At 43.0% G+C, this 21,475-nt stretch overlaps 1 protein-coding gene across 2 annotated transcripts in view; it reads left to right on the top strand.

Moving 5' to 3' along the window:
* Positions 1-21,475, top strand: part of NTRK3 (neurotrophic receptor tyrosine kinase 3) — a 936,199-nt gene that overhangs the window by 774,844 nt on the left and 139,880 nt on the right. For both annotated transcript variants that reach the window (XM_040342395.1, XM_040342396.1), the window contains one exon: positions 13,944-14,074. In XM_040342395.1, coding sequence (XP_040198329.1) covers positions 13,944-14,074 — 131 coding nt within the window. The remainder of the gene's footprint in view (positions 1-13,943; positions 14,075-21,475) is intronic.

Below are 21,475 nucleotides of genomic sequence, written 5' to 3'. Positions count from 1 at the left end.
CAGTAAACCCAGATTCTGAACATTATAGTAATTATGGCTCATCCTTATGTGCAATTTTGCCTTTACAGATTTTTCTGTCAATCAAGTATTATATAGAATGTGCTGTTGAGAGATAGCTACAAGCACGGCTACTAATTTATGGATCATTTGTGAAACTGAATCACTGGCAAGAAAATTGAAATATGTTTAAGGCTGAACATAGATGGGAAGATATGTCCTGGAGCAGTGTTTCTCAGCTCCAGTCCTCAAGGCGCCCTAACAGGTCATGTTTTCAGGATTCCCCTCAGATGAAATGGCTTTGGTAATTACTAAGGCAGTGAAACTGATCAAATCACCTGTGCAAAATTATGGAAAGCCTGAAAAAATGACCTGTTAGGGTGCCTTGAGCACTGGAGTTGAGAAACACTGTCCTGGAGAACTACTGGTGGGGGAGATATCTGTTCATACTTTACTTTAAGAAAGAATAGCATGCATCCCGGTGTAGTGCCCTCCTATAATTAGGTTGTTAGGCTAAATTTTGTTTTTGGCCTCACTGTAGTCAGAGGTCTATTGTTTCTCTCTGGTCATGGCCTCCTAGGCTGGGTGTTTGATTCCACCTACCTGCTACTGGGAGAAGCTTCCAGAATATTGGGCAGGAAGGATCAAATATTCAGCTATGAATATTTATCATGCCTCAGCCATTACCTGAAAGGGGGTATCCAGCAGGTGGTAGGGAAGATGATAAATAGTTTAGCGGTCTTGCATGAGTATTAGCTCTGCTAGGGAGGTTCCTTATCTCCTGGGGCGGGCTGCTGCCCCTAGGAGGCAGTGAGAGTGTGCTTAAAAGTTGCAGTTGGGCCTCAGAAGGTGCAGGCCTAAGGGCCTGGAGAAGATTACTAAAAGGATTTTGCTGGAGGTCCCTGTTCTGAAGTCCTGGTCTGGAGAAGTATCTGTTATCTCCCTCACTGAGGAACTACCTGTGGAAGCTAGATGACAGTCAGGTCCTGGGCCATTGTGAGTAAGACCTACTGTGTGACTTTTCTCTGTGTCTGCAGCGAAACAGATTGGTGCGAAAAGTTTATCCTCCCTTGGAGTATCCTTAAAGAGGTGTTCCAGCTTGGGAAAAAAATAAATAAAATTCAGCAGCTACAAATACTGTAGCTGCTGACTTTTAATATATGTACACTGGCCTGTCCAGGGAGCCTGCTATATTGGCACTCCAGCCAGTCTTCGGATCGGCCTGTCCGGTGCTACTGCCGCCATCTCCACTAAGACCCCTTTCACACTGAGGGCGTTTTTCAGGTGCTATAGCGTTAAAAATAGCGCCTACAAAGTGCCCTAAAACAGCTGCTCCTCACACTCCAGTGTGAAAACCCGTGGGCTTTCACGCTGGAGCGATGCGCTGGCAGGGCATCAGAGCGCATTAGGAGCGGGGAACTTTCCGATTCTAATGCGCTCCAGCCCATTGAAATCAATGGACAGCGCCGCCGTGTAGCGGCGGTTTGCAGGCGATTTGAACTCTTTTTTGTCCACTAAAAAAAGCAACGTTTTACCATCGATGCTACGGGTGGCACAGTGTGAAAGGGCTCTAAGGGTAACCGGCAGTGAAGTCTTTCGGTTTAACAGACAGTTCCCTAGTATGCATGCTTGAAGTGCACTGTGCTTTCTAATTGGCCCGGCGGCAGGGGGGTTTGGGGCGATCGAGGGGCGTTTCGGCTTAACGGACGGCGGGGGGAACTGAGGACAGGGTCCTGTCAAAAAGGTACCCACTCCCCCTTCCCCCCTGAAAGGTGCCAAATTTGGCACCGGAGTGGGGGAGGAAACAAATAAGCGTGCGTTCCACTTTTGGGTGGAACTCAGCTTTAACACCTTAATCCCCTCCTGTTTCAAGTTATTTGGCAATAAATAATAATAAAAAAATAACATCCCCTACACTGAGCCAGTATTGTCTGTGTGTATTGAATTGTGCTTGTGACCATCAACCCCTATACTAGCTAGGGAGACCTGGGTTATATTCAGCAGCCCCCCCAGGGTCGAATGCTTCTGAGTGCTTCCCCACAATTGCAATGGTCACACGATATCTGTGCAATAGGTGCAGCTGGACTTTTTGCTGTGCATTTTTACTTTTAGCACTGAATTAACAAAGTGTGAAGAGCTACATGACACCGAGGATGTGTATACATCTTAATGGTTTCCAGAGAAATAACACAATCACCTACCATGAGAAAGGCAGAGAAATGTCTAGCTATAGAATTGCCATAAAATTCCATGAGGTCTGCTTGTATTTCTGCAATGCAGTGCAGTATGCCTTGAATAAAGCAGAGTTCATGAAATTCACTGCATCAATGAGGGTTTTATGGCCCATAGAAACTAACGGTAATGAAGGAATAGTAGATTTTACTGTGTTTATTACATTATTACATTGATGAACGGACAGAGATCATTTTATTTACACACAAAATTAATGTAGACAAACTCAGCAAAATGCACACTGATGGGTAAAAAGTGAGCCAAAAAAGTGAAACTTAAAGCGGTAGTTCACCCCCCCCGACACATTTTACCATCGAGACAGGCATTGTAGCGCGAGCTACAGTATGCCTGTCCCGATTTTTTTAACCCCGTACTCACCTTGTAGTCGTCCATCGTAGATTCCGGCTCCCGCGGGGAATGAGCGTGCCTATGGAGAGGGAGGATGATTGACGGCCGGCCCTGGCACGTCACTCTCCCCGAAGACAGCCGGAGTAGGTCTCGGCTCTTCACGGCGCCTGCGCACAGGCTATGCGCACGCGTCGTGAAGACCAAGCCTATTTCGGCTATTTCCGGAGAAGCGTGACGCGCCAGAGCCGGCCGTCAATCATCCTCCGTCTCCATAGGCACGCCCATTCCCCGGAATCTTCGATGGACGACTACAAGGTGAGTACGGGGGTAAAAAATTCGGGACAGGCATACTGTAGCTCGCGCTACAATGCCTGATTTTAAGGTAAAATAATTTATTTTTTTTTTTCCCGTCGATAGGGTGAACCCCCGCTTTAAGCAGTATTAAACCCAAAAGCAATCATTTATTATAATGAAGCTTACCAATTCTTAGATGTGATGTCTGCATTCATTTTCTTTTTTAGGCATTGTTTTCCTTTATTCATCTAGTGATCAGGCCAGCAAGTCTGTTGTTTTTCAAAAGATCAAGCCCTCCAGCAGGATTTACATAGATGGGACAAACCATTTAACACTGGCAAGGGTGACAAGGGTCAACTTCACCCTGCGTCTCCTCTCCCTGGGCTTCACAACGGCTTCACTCATCGTCTCCTCCCTCCTCCTCCTCAGCGGCCAATAGGATCACTTCCTGATTCAGTCTCCTCCCTCCTCCTCCTCAGCGGTCAATAGGATCACTTTCTGATTCAGTCTCCTCCCTCCTCAGCGGCCAATAGGATCCCTTCCTCAGGACTCGCTTCCTGATTGGCAAGGAGGAGAATCAGAAAGACAATAGCTAATATCAATTTGCTACTATCACACAACAGTGCTCTGTGCCCTGAGCTCACCCTTTTTGAAGCCTTTTAGAGCTTCTGACTCTAATCATGTGCTACTGAATAAGAAAAAACCCTATTGGAATCCATGCGACCGGCACCCTGCATATAGATTAGGGACTTGACGCATGAATTAGGGGGGTGGTGCCCCTGCACCTTGCATGGACAGGCCACCACTGTGTGAATCCGAACAGCACACACACAACTGCACACAGCCTCAGTGTGTAAAAGAGTGGTCATTCCCGTCAAGGAAATAATGAACATGTTCTCTTTTTGGCTCGTCGAGTTTCTCGACAGTTTCCTTGACGAAAATGTACACACGACCGGTTTCCTCGGCAAAAAAATATCTCCCAGCAAGTTTCTTGCTGGTTTTTGCTGAGAAACTCGGTCGTGTGTACGAGGTTTAAGAGCGGCAAGGATGTGGAATTCCCGCTGGTCTCAGTGGGGGGATCAAACTTTTAGATAACCACCTCCTGAACGATCACAACATACAGGGATATACAATGTAATACTGACTTATAATCATACACATATGTTGGACTTGATGTCTTTTTTTCTGGCAGGGAGAAGTTGTACTATAATGAAAAGTTTGCCATGTGTGCCGGCTATCTCTCCGGAGTGTCCATATATGTAACTATGTCACATGTGAGGTATTATTGTGAACGTCAGATAATGAACAGCAATTCTAGCACTAGACCTCCTCTGTTTCATCTAAAGTGGTAACCTGTAAAGGCTTTTAACCACTTAAGCCCCGGACCATTTTGTCGCACTTTTTGCGATTCGGCACTGCATCGCTTTAACTGACAATTGAGCGGTCGCGCGACATGGCTCCCAAGCAAAATTGACGCCCTTTTTTCCCCCACAAATAGAGCTTTCTTTTGGTGGTACAGTATTTCATCACCTCTGCGGTTTTTATTTTTTGCACTATAAACAAAAATATAGTGATCATTTTGAATTTTTTTTTATATTTTTTACTTTTTGCGAAATTAAATATTCCCCAAAAATATATAAAAAAAAATGTTTTTCCTCAGTTTAGGGCAATACGTATTCTTCTACATATTTTTGGTAAAAAAATGCTATAAGCCTGTATTGATTGGTTTGCACAAAAGTTATAGCGTCTAAAAAATAGGGGATAGTTTTATAGCATTTTTATTAATATTTTTATCGTGACTGTGACATTATGGCGGACACATCAGTCACCTTTTAACATATTTTTGGGACCATTGTAATATTTACAGCAATCAGTGCTATACAAATGCACTGGTTACTGTGAAAATGACACTGGCAGTGAAGGGGTTAACCACTAGGTGGTGCTGTAGGGGTTAAGTGTTCCCTAAGGCGTGATTCTAACTGTAGGGGGGTGTGGCTTCCTGTGACACGTCTCTGACTGTGTTCCCGATGACAGGGAACACGATCAGTGACAGTGTCAGCTAGGCAGAACGGGGAGATGTTGTGTTTACACTAATATCTCCCCGCTCTATGTCTCCGTGACATCGAGTCCGCGGGACCTGTGGGCGCGCTCACGGAGATCGCGGCGGGCATTTTCACCCGCAACAACCGCTTCTTAAAGGGGACGTACAGGTATGACCCTTTGCCTTCCTGTTCCATTCTGCAGACGTATATCTGCGTGCGGCGGGCGGCAAGTGGTTAAAGAATCGCCTACGGATAGTAAAATGTATGTAATTTGTGCGCAATTTTAAAGCAATTGGGGTGGGACCAATCTAGATGATGGGTGGGGGGGGCGTCCATTTTTAGTCTTGTCTATGGCAGCCCAAAACCAAAATACACCAATGCCTATTGGTTGATGAAGAATGACGCCAACACACACAAGCAAGATGCAAGAGGTCACAAGCCTCTCGCTACAAATACGGAGCAGCAGAACTTTTTCTTCCAAAAGAAATAACAGACAGGGATAAATAGCTGTTTATATAAAATATTCATTTCTTCCAGGTTTAGTATAGAGTTCTTTTTTAAAGCGTTCATATGAAACGGATTTCACTGCTTTTAGGGCCGTACAGCTATTGAAGTTTTTGACATTTTTGAGCTTTCGCTCGCCTAAATGGATGTTGAAAGTTGTTATGCTTCACTGGAAACAAAAGAACATTGCCTAAAAAAAAAAAAATGGCAGACACAAAGGTAGTGAGTAAATACATTATATACAAAGTTAATAGGAAACTTGCAAGCAAGTTGACATCGTGCAGCTGCTAGGAATAAGCAAAATGTCAGTGCGGTAATTGCACAGATGTATAGTTCCATTATTCTAGCTCAGATTTCTGCTGCTTTGTAGTTAGCTGAAAGTCGAGGAATGTTAATAATCTCAGATAAATAAAGTGCTGTGCATCTAACGGCATACCAGGGACTTTCCTACAGAAAACTACAATAGGCTTCCTGTTGTGCAATTAATGAAATCTTTCATGTACACAAGGTATGCTGCTTTCAGTGATCGGCAGGTTTGTTGACAAGAGGACAATGAGGAGCTCACCAAATAACCAATTAAAAAAGAACTCAGACAAGCAGCGGCTGCATTGGCTGAACCAAGCTTTGCTATTTATGACAATACCAGCTATCAGAAGAGCCAGAGAACTGCCAGACTATTCTTACACAATCCCTAGAGGTGTGGACATCTTAAAAAAAAAGTGTTTTGTTTCGAATGTTGCTTTAATCAAAAGACATACCTACTGAGACTATGTAGACATCATGGCAAATTGCTCACTAAAGATCAGTGACGGCCGTCCATTAAGGGGGTGCACAAGCCCTGCCCCTCCCCCCCTTCAATGCATTAGACCCCCTGATCTACATACAGGGTGCAGGACTCATGGATTCCAATGGGGTTGTGTGTGTTTTTTTTAAGCACATGATTAGAGCCAGAGGCTTTAATAGGCTTCAAAAAAGGGCGGGCAGTTGTGTGATGATAGCAAATGAACATTCGCTATTTTCACACTAAATCACCTAGACAGGGTCCACCGTGCTCAAGGACACTGGAGCCGCTGCCCGCAGCCAACCACCTGTCTCCTAGAGGGGTCTGCCATGTTCGAGGACACCAGAGCCGCTGCCCGTCACCCGTCTCCTAGAGCAGTGGCAGTGGCGTTTTATACTGTAGGCCTGTAATTCTTAGGAATAACTCACTTAAATCTGACCAAACCAGAGTCTAATAGGCATCCCGGGTATGACATTTTTTTAAAAACAAATCTATAAATTATAATATAATAAATAATTTTAAATAATTATAACAAATAATAATATAATTCTAAAAAATATTCAATAATGTAATCAACTCAAAATCACTGAAATTTGCTCAGTTGCAGAATTGTCGCTGTCATTATTATTATTTTTTTATGACGAATTTCCCCACAAATCGCTATCGCACAATTCTGCAAGTGATTATAATTTATTATCGCTGTTTTCTAGCTGATCTAAAACCATTTTTGACATAAAGGGACACTTTTGGTTGCTATGGACAATATACAGTTTGCAGGGAGAAAGAAACGTTTTTATTATATAAAAGTACATGTAGGACACTGGGCAGACCACTAGGGACAAGGGGGTGTGTATTTTTTACATACAGTACTGTAATCTATAAGATTACAGTATACTGTATGTATAGTGTTTGTTTACCTTTTTGAATTTGGCGCCGATCTCCGCCCCCGTGCGTCGTAACGTCGCAGGGAACGGAGATCGGCGGCACAGGAGGACACTGTGTGAATCGAGCGATGTCCCGCTCGCTCACACAGCGCGGTGGCATCGCTGTATCCAGGAACGAGGTAAGCCAGCGCGCGCTGCAGGCTCTGCATAGCTACCCCGAGCGTGACTCGGGGTTACCGATTTTGGCACAAAAAATCCACCCCGAGTCACGCTTGGGAATACTGCCAGGAGGGTTAAATCAGAATATTAAAAGTCAGCAGCTACTAATACAGCAGCTGCTGACTTAATAATCGGACACTTACCTGTCCCAGGGTCCAGCGATGCGGGGGAACGAAGCCCCACTCATCTCCCCCTTCTCTCTGCGGAGCCAGCATTGTCACTGTGGGCGCCTGGCTGTGGCTTCACAGCTAATCACACACTGCGCATGCGCGAGCCACGCTGCGCACTGTGTCTGGCCGGGCAATCATCTGTGACCTGCAACATGTCCCAGATGATTGCAGAGAGGAAGGGGGAAGAGGTGAACTTCCTTCTGGCGCCGCGGTGCCCCTGGAGGAAGTGGGAGCTGGAACTCTCTAAAAAGAGGGTTTCCGCTCTCCCCCCCCAAAAAAAATGACATGCCAAATGAGGCATGTCAGTGTGTTACCTTCCCTTAAAGTGCAAGTTCCATTTTTGGGTGGAACTCCGCTTTAAGCATCAAGTAAACCCATTGATTTAATAGTTTTTAAAAAAAACAGTAACGTTTATGGCATGCTGGAAATGCTTCACAATGGTTGTGCTCTTAACCAAACTGTCAAGCCATCCAATGGCTGGTGTCAAAACTGATCACATGTGCAGCATCATGGCAGTTGAAGTTGACAGATGCCAAGATGGCAGCCTCCTTGGCTGAAAACGATAGGAGAGATTACTTCCACTTTAAGTGCCTGTGTATGTGATTGAAAATAGCATGGTAAAAACACAAAGGCCGGGATTCAGAGAGATCGGCGCATCTTTAGATAGGCGTAGCACACGGAGAGGCACGTACTGTATTCACAAAGCACTTTCTCCCATTCTTTCGCTGGCGTAACGTAAAATGGCAGGCGTAAGCCTGCCTAATTCAAAGTAGCAAGGCAGTGGGAGTGTAGTATTATAATGAAGCGTGACCCCATGTAAATGCATGGCCAAACGAACGGCGCAGGCGCGCTCATGCTCAGAATCACGTCGAATTTACTCCCTAAGATACGCCGGCTCCATTCATACGACGTGAACGTAACCTACGCCCAGCCCCATTCACGTACGACTTACGTAAACTACGTAAAATACAACGTCTGTTCCGACGTTTCCAACGTCCATACCTTAACATGACCGTATCTAGCTCATTTACATATTCAACACGTAAATCTACGGAAGCGCCCCTAGCGGCCAGCGTAAATATGCACCCAAGATACGACGGCGTAAGGAGACTTACATTGGTCGTATCTTGGCAAAATTCCGGCGTATCTGATTTCCTGAATAAGCGCATAGATACGACGGCGCACATTTGGACTTACGACGGCGTATCTGGAGATACGTCGTCGTAAGTCCTTTCTGAATCCCGGCCAAAATTTTTTTTTTTCCCTATTCATAGAAAGTTTTGTGTTCCTACTAAGATTGTCTTGCTGTTATGTCTTTTGGAAAAAAAAAAGTGTTTAGTGCTGCTCTGTTATACATCTGATATACAATACCTTGAAGCATGAGGCGTAGAAATCCCTCCGGGGTCCACATTTAAAGCTACACATGTCATGCATCTCTGGTTTAACCTTCCTGAGTGATTCTGATACTTTCAGAGTTCATGCTTCTTCAATGACCCTTAAAAAAAGTAATACAATCAAGAAGTTAAATGTAGCCCCATACTGTGTGGAAGTGGAGACTTCCTCCTGCCTTACATGATATTTTGCAGTAAACAGACTTTAGTACAGGGGATTGAAAACCGCAGTGATTTTTTTTATTTTGTAGTGTAATGTGTCCATTGATTGTCGTTAATAAGATTTAAAGCAAAGTTTCATCAGAAAATTAAACTCAGATGCCTTATCATTCTTCAACAAAAAGAAAAAATGCGCCTACTAAGTGCAGTATGTCTGATAATATGGAATTTATTAATTAAAACAGCCAAATGGCTACTCACTAAAAAGTAGTACAAAATGCGCTCATAAAAAGGGAAGTGTAGTCACTGTGGATCGTCAGCCGATGATGGTGGCTTCTCTGGTGAAGGTTTTGTTGATTGCTGTCCAGGGAATAAGCGTGGCAGAGCACTGCGGGCACAACAAAAACCGGAAGTGTCTGTTCGGCGGCGTGAGTTCCAGCCTGGAGCGCACACGGTTCTCGGCGACAAGAAATTACGTCAGGCAGGGGCTCGTGGTGATGACGCGTTTCAATGCTTCCGGATTTTCATCAGATCTAATGGGAGGAGGAGACTGGCATGCTTATATATGCTGTGTGGAGCGAAATGGGGTCTGTCTCCAATATATGTTCCGGGTACAACCTAAAAGATTTTAGGTTGTACCCGGAAGTGAACAGACACAGCGCCCTACAGTGGGAAAATCCGGGACTACACCCCCAGCTTCTTCATAGCACATATATCGGAGACAAACACCATTTCGCTCCACACAGCATATATAAGCATGCCAGTCTCCTCCTCCCATTAGATCTGATGAAAATGCGGAAGCATTGAAACGCGTCATCACCACGAGCCCCTGCCTGACGTCACTTCTTGTCGCTGAGAGCCGTGTGTGCTCCAGGCTGGAACGCACACCGCCGAACAGTCACTTCCGGGTTTCGCTGTGCCCGCAGTGCTCTGCCACGCTTCTTCCCTGGACATCAGTCAACAAAACCTTCACCAGAGAAGCCACCATCATCGGCTGACGATCCACAGTGACTACACTTCCCTTTTTTTGAGCGCATTTTGTACTACTTTTTTAGTAAGTAGTCATTTTTCTGTTTTAATTAATAAATTCCATATTATCAGACATACTGCACTTAGTGGGCGCATTTTTTCTTTTTGTTTTTGCTATTACAGTGTCTTGCTTCACTCTCCAAAGTGCTGCCACAGTGTATAAGTCATCCTGAACTGTTTATATACCAACTTTAAATATTGGGACTTTCATTACCATCCTCTTTATTATAATTCAGTCACTGGTCTTTTTGTTTCCCTTCCTCCCCTTCCCTTTTTATAATTATTTATTTATCCACTTTTTGTGGTATTGTGGTTCAAATTTCCCTCTTTTGCGCCGTCATTGTGTTTGTCTTATCATTCTTCCCCAACTGTTTTCAGAATTCTTTTTTTTTTGTTGGGGGTGAGTACTTTTTTTCGTCTTTCTCCTTTTCATTCTCTTTCCTCACCTAGGGGAGGAATACATAGTTCTTGGTGACCACAGCCTCCCAGGATAGGACACATCCCAAGAGGCTTCATGACTGTGTAGGCAGATGCAGTTGACTAGGGAACAAAAACACAAGAAGAACACCGTAGCACATTCAATTAAGTCAAGACCAAATAGGGGTATATATTAAATAATGAAGCTTAACCCCCCATTTCATCACCCGAGGGGTACCTAGAAAGTTAAACCCTGGGGGTGTATTCTTCTGAATAGATTGAACATATAAGAAAAAGGAGGAAAATGTATTCCAAAAGAAAATTCATCAGAGAGGAACAAACAGAATTACAGTACTACATGCTTTATTGAGTTTCCACATGATCTAACAAGCATATTTATTTTAATAAATATACCCTATTGGAGCTAAATAGCACGAATTCTCTATACTATCAAAATAAATATACCCAGTAAATATTGTTTTCATCTCCATTTACATATATTTTTAGTTACATTGTTATGAGAGGTTTATTCCTGCAGGAGGGATGTGAGATGTGTAGGGCTGGTTGTGTTGGCCACCTGTGTTCAATCAAGACAATTGTCTACATTTTAACTAAATGTGGTTGAGGTGGGTGTATGTATTCAATATTTTGTTAGTTAATGTGGAAACTCAATAAAGAATTTTATTACTGTAATTATGTTTGTTCCTCTCTGAAGAATTTTCCTTTGGAATACCTTTTCCTCCTTTTTCTTAGATGCAGTTGACTAGTCTACCACTAAGCAGCTCTGTCCCAAAATAGTGTGGCAATAGTAATTATCATGTAATCAGGTCCCCTTTTGGATAAAACCTTCCTGCCATGATGTCATGGGTCTAGTCACATATAATAATACAAGACAGGATGGGAGGAGCTCAAGTTAGTGGGGACATGGGAGCCAGATACCCCACCAGCATGCATATGTAGTCAGCTTTGCAGATGTCCTGGACAGCGCAGAAGGTCAGGGTGAGATAGTTCTACACCCATAAAAGCCAAATGTAATCTTTCTGTCACTTTACGCTTGGTGGAAGCTAATGCCGCATACACACGATCAGGCTTTTGCCCGGAAAAATCACATTGGAATTCCCACAGTATTCCATTGGAAAAAAATAGAACATGTTCTATATCTAAACTCTGATGGAATTTATCGAAATTTCCGATAAAAAAACTACATACGATCGGAAAATCCGATGGAAAAAGTCTGAGGCCTCGTACACACGACCGAGTTTCTTGGCAAAAATCATCAAGAAACTTGCTGGGATTTTTTTTTTTTGCCAAGGAAACCGGTCTTGTGTACATTTTTCGACGAGGAAACTGTAGAGGATCCCGTCGAACCAAAAAGAGAGCATGTCTTCCTTTTCCTTGACGGGAATGGAGAAACTTGCCTTGTTGAGTTCCTCAAAAGCCTAACAAGGAACTCGACGAGGAAAACTATATGTTTCGCCCGTCGAGTTCCTCGGTCGTGTGTACGAGGCTTCAGAGTGAGTTGCAAAAGGTCTTTTAGGCCAGGCCATGTGTTCTCTGTTGTGAGTGCTATTTTGCTGGAGGTCCTGGGAGAGGTGTGCAGAAGCTAGAGGAGTAGCTGCAGCAGACATTCAGGGAGTTGCGAGCTGGATGTCAGAGTCCCCTTAGTGAATACTATTGACCCTGGGGGATAGACTGTATAAAGCGATGATGGCTTAACAGTAATGTGCAATGCACTACTTTTACTTCCCAGTGTGAAAGCCTAAGTGCTCTCACACTGGGGCGGTGCACTTACAGGTAGGGAAAAAAAGTCCTGCAAGCAGCGTCTTTGGGGCGATGCAGGAGCGATGTATACACCACTCCTGCACCAACCCTGCCATCGTCAGTGGCGCTTTTTGGGCACTTTTAACCCCTTGTTAACCCCTTATTTGGAGTTAAAAGCACCCGCTCCCACCCGCACTGCACTGGTAAAGCGCCACAACAACTAGCAATGCTTTACCGCTAACACGGCCCACGCCCCAGTGTGAAAGGGATCTAATACTTACTTGATCCCAATCCAGATCCAGCAATGTGCTTGCGAGCAGCTGATCTCCCGCGTCTCTCCCTCCTCATTGGCTGAGACACAGCAGCGGGAATCAATTACAGCCAGTGGATGGAGCAGGGGGCGGTAGAGAACACACACGAGCACCCCAAGAGAGAGCAGCTTGTACTGGGGGCATTCCGCAGGGGGAGAGATCTGATGTTCGGGCAGGGGAACTGAGAAGAGGAATATTGGCGCTGCTCTGTGCGAAACCATTGCACAGAGAAGGTGAGTATGACATGTTTGTTTTTTGTTTTTGTTTTAAAAGCTGAACATTTAGTATCCCTTTAAGCATTTTTAGGAGTATTCTCATATTACCTGAAGTGTTAACCATTGGTATATTTATCTAATGGGCTGCAGCCGGTGATAAATGTAATCTGACAGCAGAGACTCCCTGCTGTCAGATTACAATATCTCAGCAGGGAGGATTCATCTATACACCTCGATTGTGTGGATGGAGAAACACATATTTTTTTTAGCCCTCCAACTGAGAAAAAAAAGAGGTTCATCCAAGACCAGCTTAAGGAAATACTTCCTTCTGCCTGCAACAGGCTATTGACATCATGTCAACCTAGGCAAAATACTGAACCAAGCTCCAAGATGGCTTTTCAATGAGCAGATATTTTCTAGAAATAATAACTCCTGTATCCTTCCTAATCACATATAAAAAGAATGGAGGGCGCACCGACCTTGTGCATTACCAAAAATAATTTTAATAGAGGTAAACAGCAATGAACATAATCACAGAAACGTGGTATAAAAGAATATCAATGCAACAGCAATAACAAGCGGTAACTCTTGGGTCTTGGGTAACTCATTGGCTCTGAGGAAGAGGGTCCTCCCTCGGAACGCGTTAGCCATCCTGCAATACCGTCTGGTCCCCCAACATCCTCAGTTCTTACTATAGACCCAAGAGTTACCCTTCGTTATTCCTGTTGCGTTGCTTGTATACCACGTTTCTATGTGAGTATGATCATTGCTGTTTACCTCTATTAAAATTATTTTACAAGGTCAATGCACCCTCCATTCTTTAAATATGTTTCATTTCCAAGGACATTGTTCTGAGGAGGGCAGCAAGGCCATTGACATTCCATACAAAAGGGCTGACTGCACCACACACCTCTAGACTCAGCACCCAAGCGCAGGAGAATTGTTTTGTATCCTTCCTTATCACTTCTGACTTTTGTCATGATATTCTTTTTCAGATAAATGACATAGTAAAATTACGTATTGGGCCCATCCCAGTAATCTGCTCATGAACAGAACCCTTTCCCACCTCCCCCATATAAGTGTAATCCATTTAGGTGTATTGGAAAAGTGTCAAATGTTTTTCTATTTGGCGTTTTAGCTTTGAAATATTCTAAATGTATTTGTGTTGTCTTTGTTTCCTTTAATGTAGATGTTCAATATATAAAGAGAAGAGACATTGTTCTGATGAGAGAACTCGGGGAAGGAGCGTTCGGGAAGGTGTTCCTTGCTGAGTGTTATAACCTCAGTCCAACCAAAGACAAGATGCTTGTTGCTGTCAAGGTAACAGATGCAAAAGAAAAGACTTTAGTGAGGCATGCAATAGCTGTTATTTCCCTGTGTGATACCAATCAGAGGAAGTAGTGACCTTAATTTTGATATTTCAGAATGTAGACAATTATTTCATGTTGATTTACACAACCAAGTAAATAGACATCACACATCTAGTCACCATAATAGAAGCCCTACGAATCAAATGTAGTTATACAACACTGTTACCTTTTAAGATCTGGTCATTTGTAGTTTAAAATATTATAGAAATTGTGCCCTTGCAAACAACAGAATAGAAGATAATGTAGAGAAAACAATTATCTACATCAGTGTTTCTTAGCTTTACTAACATAATTACTATCACAAAGAGTACATCTTGAACCTGCCAGTTGTATTCTAGATTAATAGGTCGAAAATCCTCATGAGTTAGAAGTCTTTATTTTTCAATTGATTACAACAAGCAGTACAAAGGACCACCCTTGCATTTTGGGGGCCACGCAATCCATCAGGACTGAGTGTAATGGCAGAATGCTAAATCATGGCAGAGGATATTATAAATGACAGTCAGTGCTGGTGTTTAAGCTTACCAGAACAGGAATGCTGATTATCATTTATAACATCCTCTGCCTGCAGATCAGTCTGGTTAGGGGGGCGTTTCAGTCCATTGAACATTCTGCCATTTTACCAAACCCTGATGAAGAGGGATTGTGTGAAGCCCTGTACACACGGGCCAGAATCTCGTCAGAAATAAAAACGTTGTTTTTCCTGACGAGATTCTTGGCAAGAACCTCTTGCCGCCCGAGTGTACATACACTCCATTCAAAAGAACCACGGTACTTTTGAATGGCAGGAACGATTCGATGCCATCGGCGCCATCTTGCTGCACCCTACCTATGCCTAGGAAGCTTCCGTGCATGCGTCAAAGTCATTTCGAGCATGCACGGGTTTCCACGGTGACAGGTAAGTATACACACTCTCGGGTTTCTCGGCACTCGGAAAACACTGCCGAGAATCACGACGAGAAAATAGAGAGCAGGTTCTTGATTTTTCTCGTCTAGATTTAAGGCAGTTTTCTTGATGAGAAACCTGAAAGCCTTGTACACATGCACGGTATACTCAGCAAGAAAACTCTGCCAGCAGTTTTCTTGCTGGTTCTTGCCAAGTAAACTGAGCGTGTGTACAAGACTTGACACCTGAAACATGTTGATGGTCTTTTGCCCTGCTTGTTGTAAACAGTTTAACAATAAAGATGTTTGAGTCCCAATCATTTCTTCATTTGGCACTCTCTTTGACTTTTACACTTGGATTTCTTAACCCGGGGGAATATCCTCTCCTATAGGGAACCCCCGTCTCTTTGGTGAACTGCAGAATACTGGCCAATTGGGCTCAAGTAATGACTTTATCTGCATTTTAAAACCTGTGAAAATGCCTGTCCAGCAACAAAACCAAAACCTCCTTGATGTATTCTAGAGAGCAATCAAAGGGTACACATGCCAGTGGATACAAACTCATCTGTAACTATGGTAGTAATGGTCACAACAAAAACACAGCTACCAGCCCTCCATTTCATACCTGTAGAAACTCAAAAAATGGTTTTCTGAAGAAGATGCTCACTTTGGCTCCATTTTGAAAAGGTAGAGGAACCAAGATGGCATTCAACAACAAAAACGCTATAGCCTTGCATTTTGGGGGCCACGCAATCCATCAGGACTGAGTGTAATGGCAGAATGCTAAATCATGGCAGAGGATATTATAAATGACAGTCAGTGCTGGTGTTTAAGCTTACCAGAACAGGAATGCTGATTATCATTTATAACATCCTCTGCCTGCAGATCAGTCTGGTTAGGTGGGCGTTTCAGTCAATTGAACATTCTGCCATTTTACCAAACCCTGATGAAGAGGGATTGTGTGAAGCCCTGTACACACGGGCCAGAATCTCGTCAGAAATAAAAACGTTGTTTTTCCTGACGAGATTCTTGGCAAGAACCTCTTGCCGCCCGAGTGTACATACACTCCATTCAAAAGAACCACGGTACTTTTGAATGGCAGGAACGATTCGATGCCATCGGCGCCATCTTGCTGCACCCTACCTATGCCTAGGAAGCTACCGTGCATGCATCAAAGTCATTTCGAGCATGTGCGGGTTTCCACGATGACAGGTAAGTATACACACTCTTGGGTTTCTCGGCACTCGGAAAACACTGCCGAGAATCACAACGAGAAAATAGAGAGCAGGTTCTTGATTTTTCTCGTCTAGATTTTAGGCAGTTTTCTTGATGAGAAACCTGAAAGCCTTGTACACACGCACGGTATACTCAGCAAGAGAACTCTGCCAGCAGTTTTCTTGCTGGTTCTTGCCAAGTAAACTGAGCATGTGTACAAGACTTGACACCTGAAACATGTTGATGGTCTTTTGCCCTGCTTGTTGTAAACAGTTTAACAATAAAGATGTTTGAGTCCCAATCATTTCTTCATTTGGCACTCTCTTTGACTTTTACACTTGGATTTCTTAACCCGGGGGAATATCCTCTCCTATAGGGAACCCCCGTCTCTTTGGTGAACTGCAGAATACTGGCCAATTGGGCTCAAGTAATGACTTTATCTGCATTTTAAAACCTGTGAAAATGCCTGTCCAGCAACAAAACCTCCTTGATGTATTCTAGAGAGGAATCAAAGGGTACACATACCAGTGGATACAAACTCATCTGTAACTATGGCAGTAATGGTCACAACAAAAACACAGCTACCAGCCCTCCATTTCATACCTGCAAAAATACAAACTCAAAAAATGGTTTTCTGAAGAAGATGCTCACTTTGGCTCCATTTTGAAAAGGTAGAGGAACCAAGATGGCATTCAACAAAAAAAACGCTATAGCCTTCTTCCCACTTAAGGACCTTGCCTGTTTTTCAGACTTGATGTTTACAAGATTAAAACAGTTTTTTTTTTTGCTAGAAAATTACTTAGAACCCCCAAACATTATATATATTTTTTCTAACACCCTAGAGAATAAAATGGCGGTCCTTGCAATATTTTTTGTCACACCGTATTTGCGCCGCGGTCTTACAAGTGCACTTTTTTGGGAAAAAATAGCTTTTTTGAATAAAAAAAAAGACAACAGTAAAGTTAGCCAATTTTTTTTATATTATGAAAGATAATGGTCCGCCGAGTAAAATGATACCCAACATGTCACGCTTCAAAATTGCGCCCGCTCGTGGAATGGCGTCAAACTTTTACCCTAAAATCTCCATAGGCGACTTTTAAAATATTCTATAGGTTGCATCTTTTGAGTTACAGAGGAGGGCTAGAATTATTGCTCTCGCTCTAACGATCGTGGTGATACCTCACTTGTGTGGTTTGAACACAGTTTTCATATGCGGGCTCTAATCACGTATGCGTTCGATTCTGCGCGCGAGCTCAAGGGAACGAGGCGCTTTAAAATATAAAAATGTTGATTTCTTATTTATTTTTAATTATTTTATTAATTTTTACACTAAAAAAAAATAAAAATAAAAAGATGGGTCACTTTTATTCCTATTACAAGGAATGTAAACATCCCTTGTAATAGAAAAAACATGACAGGTCCTCTTAAATATGAGATATGTGGTCAAAAAGACCTCAGATCTCATATTTAAGACTAAAATGCAAAAAAAAAAAAAAATGGTAATTTGAAAAAATGACAACAAGAAAATATGCCTTTAAGAAGCATGGGCGGAAGTGACGTTTTGACGTTGCTTCCGCCCTGCTATGGAGACGGGTGGGGGCCATCTTGCCCTCACTCGTATCCCAGCCGAGCAGGACACAGGACATGATCCACCAACATCTGAGCTGTTTTGCATGGTGGAAAGCAGAATGTGCTCACCCCCTCCCTAGGACTACAGCCCTGCGTGAAGATGCTCTCTTATCCCATGGAGGCTAAGCCTAATGGGAACTGTAGTTCCCATTAGGCTGTGATATTGCAAGAAAGAATGCGCAACGCAAACCAGGAAGTCAGTGAGAATAAAGATTCAGGAGTGCTGGAGGTGAATAAAATAGCTCCATTTCAACAGGTATCAAACTAGTTATAATGCAAAACATCACTTTTTACTTTATCAGCTACTGTCAGACTTTAATTTAAGAGGAACATATTTTTGTCCTTACAACCCCTTTAAGTTGAACCCCTTTAAAGGCCCGTAACAAAAATACCTGAAATTCGGACGAAAATGCATTCGGATGAAAACGAATGCACATGTCTAGCATAGTAGCCAATCAGCTTCTAACTTCAGCTTGTTAAACTAAGCTTTGACCTAAAAAAAATAAAAAAATAACTGTAAGCCGATTGGTCTCTGTGCAGAGCTGCACCAGATTTTGCACTCTTCAGTTTTAGTAAATCAACCCCATTGTGGTTAATACAATATACTAAAGGCAAACAAGATGTTCACTTTGCAATGGAATTTGAAGTTTGCAAGGACATTTTACCCTAGCTTAGTAAATGTGGTAATTATTCATTTTGCAAAGAATGCCCAATTAAGTGCAAAGAGAAGTAAAAACAAGGGAAAATAAATATTTTTTGCTTGCACATGATTGGATGATGGAGATCAACAGAGCTTCATCTCATTCACTAAGCTAAGAAAGAGTGCCTTTGAAAACTAGAAAATCCCTAGCAAAGTGAACCTATTTTGCCTTTACTGAATCAACACCTGTTCCTCAATGGAGTTCTACACACCCAATGGTGATTAAAGAGGACAACCAATGCCTGGACAAGGTCATCTAGAGTCTGGGGGGAACATGCTAAATTGCCCCCCCCCCCCCCCAGATATAAAAGCTTTATCAGTCAGTGTAAATCTCCCTCCTAGCACGAATCCTCCCCCCACACTCAAAATCCCCTTTCCAGCAAACATTCTCCTCTCCTAAATGTGTGCTAGCACACACTTCCCCTCTTAGCACAGATACCCTGCAATCATCCCTACTAGCACTAACCCCCCCCCCCAAAAAATAATATATTTCTCCTTCACCATAATAGCATAGCCCCCCCAAATTTCTCCTCCTAGAACAAATTATCTTCCCTCGTCCCAACACATATGCCCCTTAGCACATCTCCCCAAATTTGCCCTCCTAGAAAAATTATTACCCCCTTCCACTCCCCAAATTCCCCTTCTCAACACAAATCCCCTTCTCAACACAAATCCCCACCTCCATTCTCCTTGTGGTACCCCCACCTCTCATGATATCACAGTACCCAGGGCAGCCACCACCCCTGCCCACCCCTTATCCCAGCCCTGGGGACAACAGACAATTTCAAACACAAATGCACAGTGCTGCAACCGATTATTTTATGTACCAGATTGCTGCATCATACAAGTACTGATAAAACAGTTGTTCTAATAAATATAGGCCAACACTGTCTTGCAAGCCATTCATTCAGACAAGTTAATTACATTATTCAGAAGGAATGGCAAACCAATTCTAATTAGCCTTTGCTACCTCCAATTACTGGTTTGGATTCACATTATTCTAATCATGTTTCATGACAGATTTTTATTGAGCCACTTGGCTAAAACATTAATGTTAATAAAGAGGCTAGGATGGAAGCAACCTCAGGGTATAGCCAATATATTGCTTTTTGAGACGTTTGCATACGGAGAAGGTTGAGTAGAATGTCTGACAGGCTCATGCTATCTCCATCTTATACCTCCAGAGACTCTAAACATGGCTTTCTGAAGCAGATGCTCACTTAGGGGCTTAATGACTAACCGCCATTTTGAAAGCGTAAATGAGCCAAGATGGCACTCCGACAAAAAGAGTTCACTCAGCAAGAGATCCTACTGTAGTTATTATGTCTGTCAGCTTGGAAATAATTCAGGTTCATACATTACAAGGGAACATTTTTTCTCCATATTAGGTCAGAATGAAAATTAAACAATATTTAACCTTTTAACCTTCTTAATGGTATCAAATAATGTATATCTTCTGTCCTGTATGTGTATATCCAGAAAAAAATATCATGCACACATTTATAATGTATAATGGGGAAAGATAAAAGAAGTGTGAGATAAGGGTCCAAGTTATAATTTGATTACATGCCCAGGACATTTCAGTATGGATAAAATAATTATCTACTCTGTCTATCTATCTTTTTTTTTTATTATTTATTTATAGATTTTCAAATCAGACAAAGTAATTATATAAGCCAGACATTTGAAATATTAGGAACAATCACATTTTTAGCAGGGAACATACAAGTCTGGTCGCATACAAGAAAGTTATACCATAAGATAGAAAATAAGTGGCGGGTTCAACAAGAACAACTTATCATGGCTCTGCTGAGCATAAGCATATATCAACAGTCTATTACCTATAGGAAGAGAATCATACTATACAAATCTGTAGGGACATGGACAGGGGCAGACTGACAACTCATGGGGCCCCCGGGCAATAGAAGATTATGGGGCCCCTCTGGCTTACAGATGGCCACCATGCCAGGAGGCAGTGCAGAGGCGGGGCAGCTAAAATCTTGGGATATTCACATTAAAAGCATGTCAGTTTCGGACATATCAGGGCCAGATCTAAAAAAATAAAAGATTTTTACATACTGTCCCTGGTTTTACTGAGCCTGGCAACCCTGATGGGGGCCCCCTAGTGGCATGTGGCCCTCGGGCAGTGCCCGAGTGACTCAATGGTCAGTCCGCCCCTGGACATGGACAATGGATAAGCAGTTATGGTGGGGTAGAGTGAGGTTCTGTGTTAGGCCTCGTACACACGACCGAGGAACTCGTCGGACGAGACACATTGTTTTCCTCGACGAGTTCCTTGTTAGGCTTGTCGAGGAACTCGACAAGCTTGCTTTGCGTACACACGGTCAAGACAAAATCTCTTCGTTCTCAAACGCGGTGACGTACAACACATACAATGGCAGGGGAAGTTCGATTCCACTGGCACAACCCTTGGGGCTGCTTTTGCTAATCTCATGTTACTGCGTGTTAAGTAAAAGTTTGGTAAGAGACGATTTGCACTTTTCAGACTGTCACAGCGTGAAAAATGTGCTATCTCCATTACAAACGCTACTTTTACCGAAGGTGCGCTTCCATCTCATACTTTATTCTGAGCATACGCGGGTTTCTTAGCATACACACAATCGTGTTTCTCGTCGAAAACCAGCCCGACGAGGAACACGACGAGGAAATTGAGACTCCCGTCGAGGAAAAAGAGAACTTGTTCTCTTTTTTCCTTGTCGAGTTCCTTGACAGTTTCCTCGATGAGAAACGTACACACGACCGGTTTCCTTGTCAAAAAAGCTCTGCCACAAAGTTTCTTGATGGATTCTGTCGAGTGTACGAGGCCTTAAAGTCAGAGGAATTCCACTTCTTCCAAATAGCTTCGAAACTTGGGTAGAGAATCATCTATAACAGCTGGAAGACGTTCCATCCTTTGAATAT

This window comes from Rana temporaria, chromosome 3 (assembly GCF_905171775.1).
Source record: "Rana temporaria chromosome 3, aRanTem1.1, whole genome shotgun sequence".
NCBI classification, from domain to species: domain Eukaryota; kingdom Metazoa; phylum Chordata; class Amphibia; order Anura; family Ranidae; genus Rana; species Rana temporaria.
The sequence above is the reverse complement of the archived record's forward strand: the minus strand, read 5'-3'. Positions and strand labels throughout refer to the sequence as shown.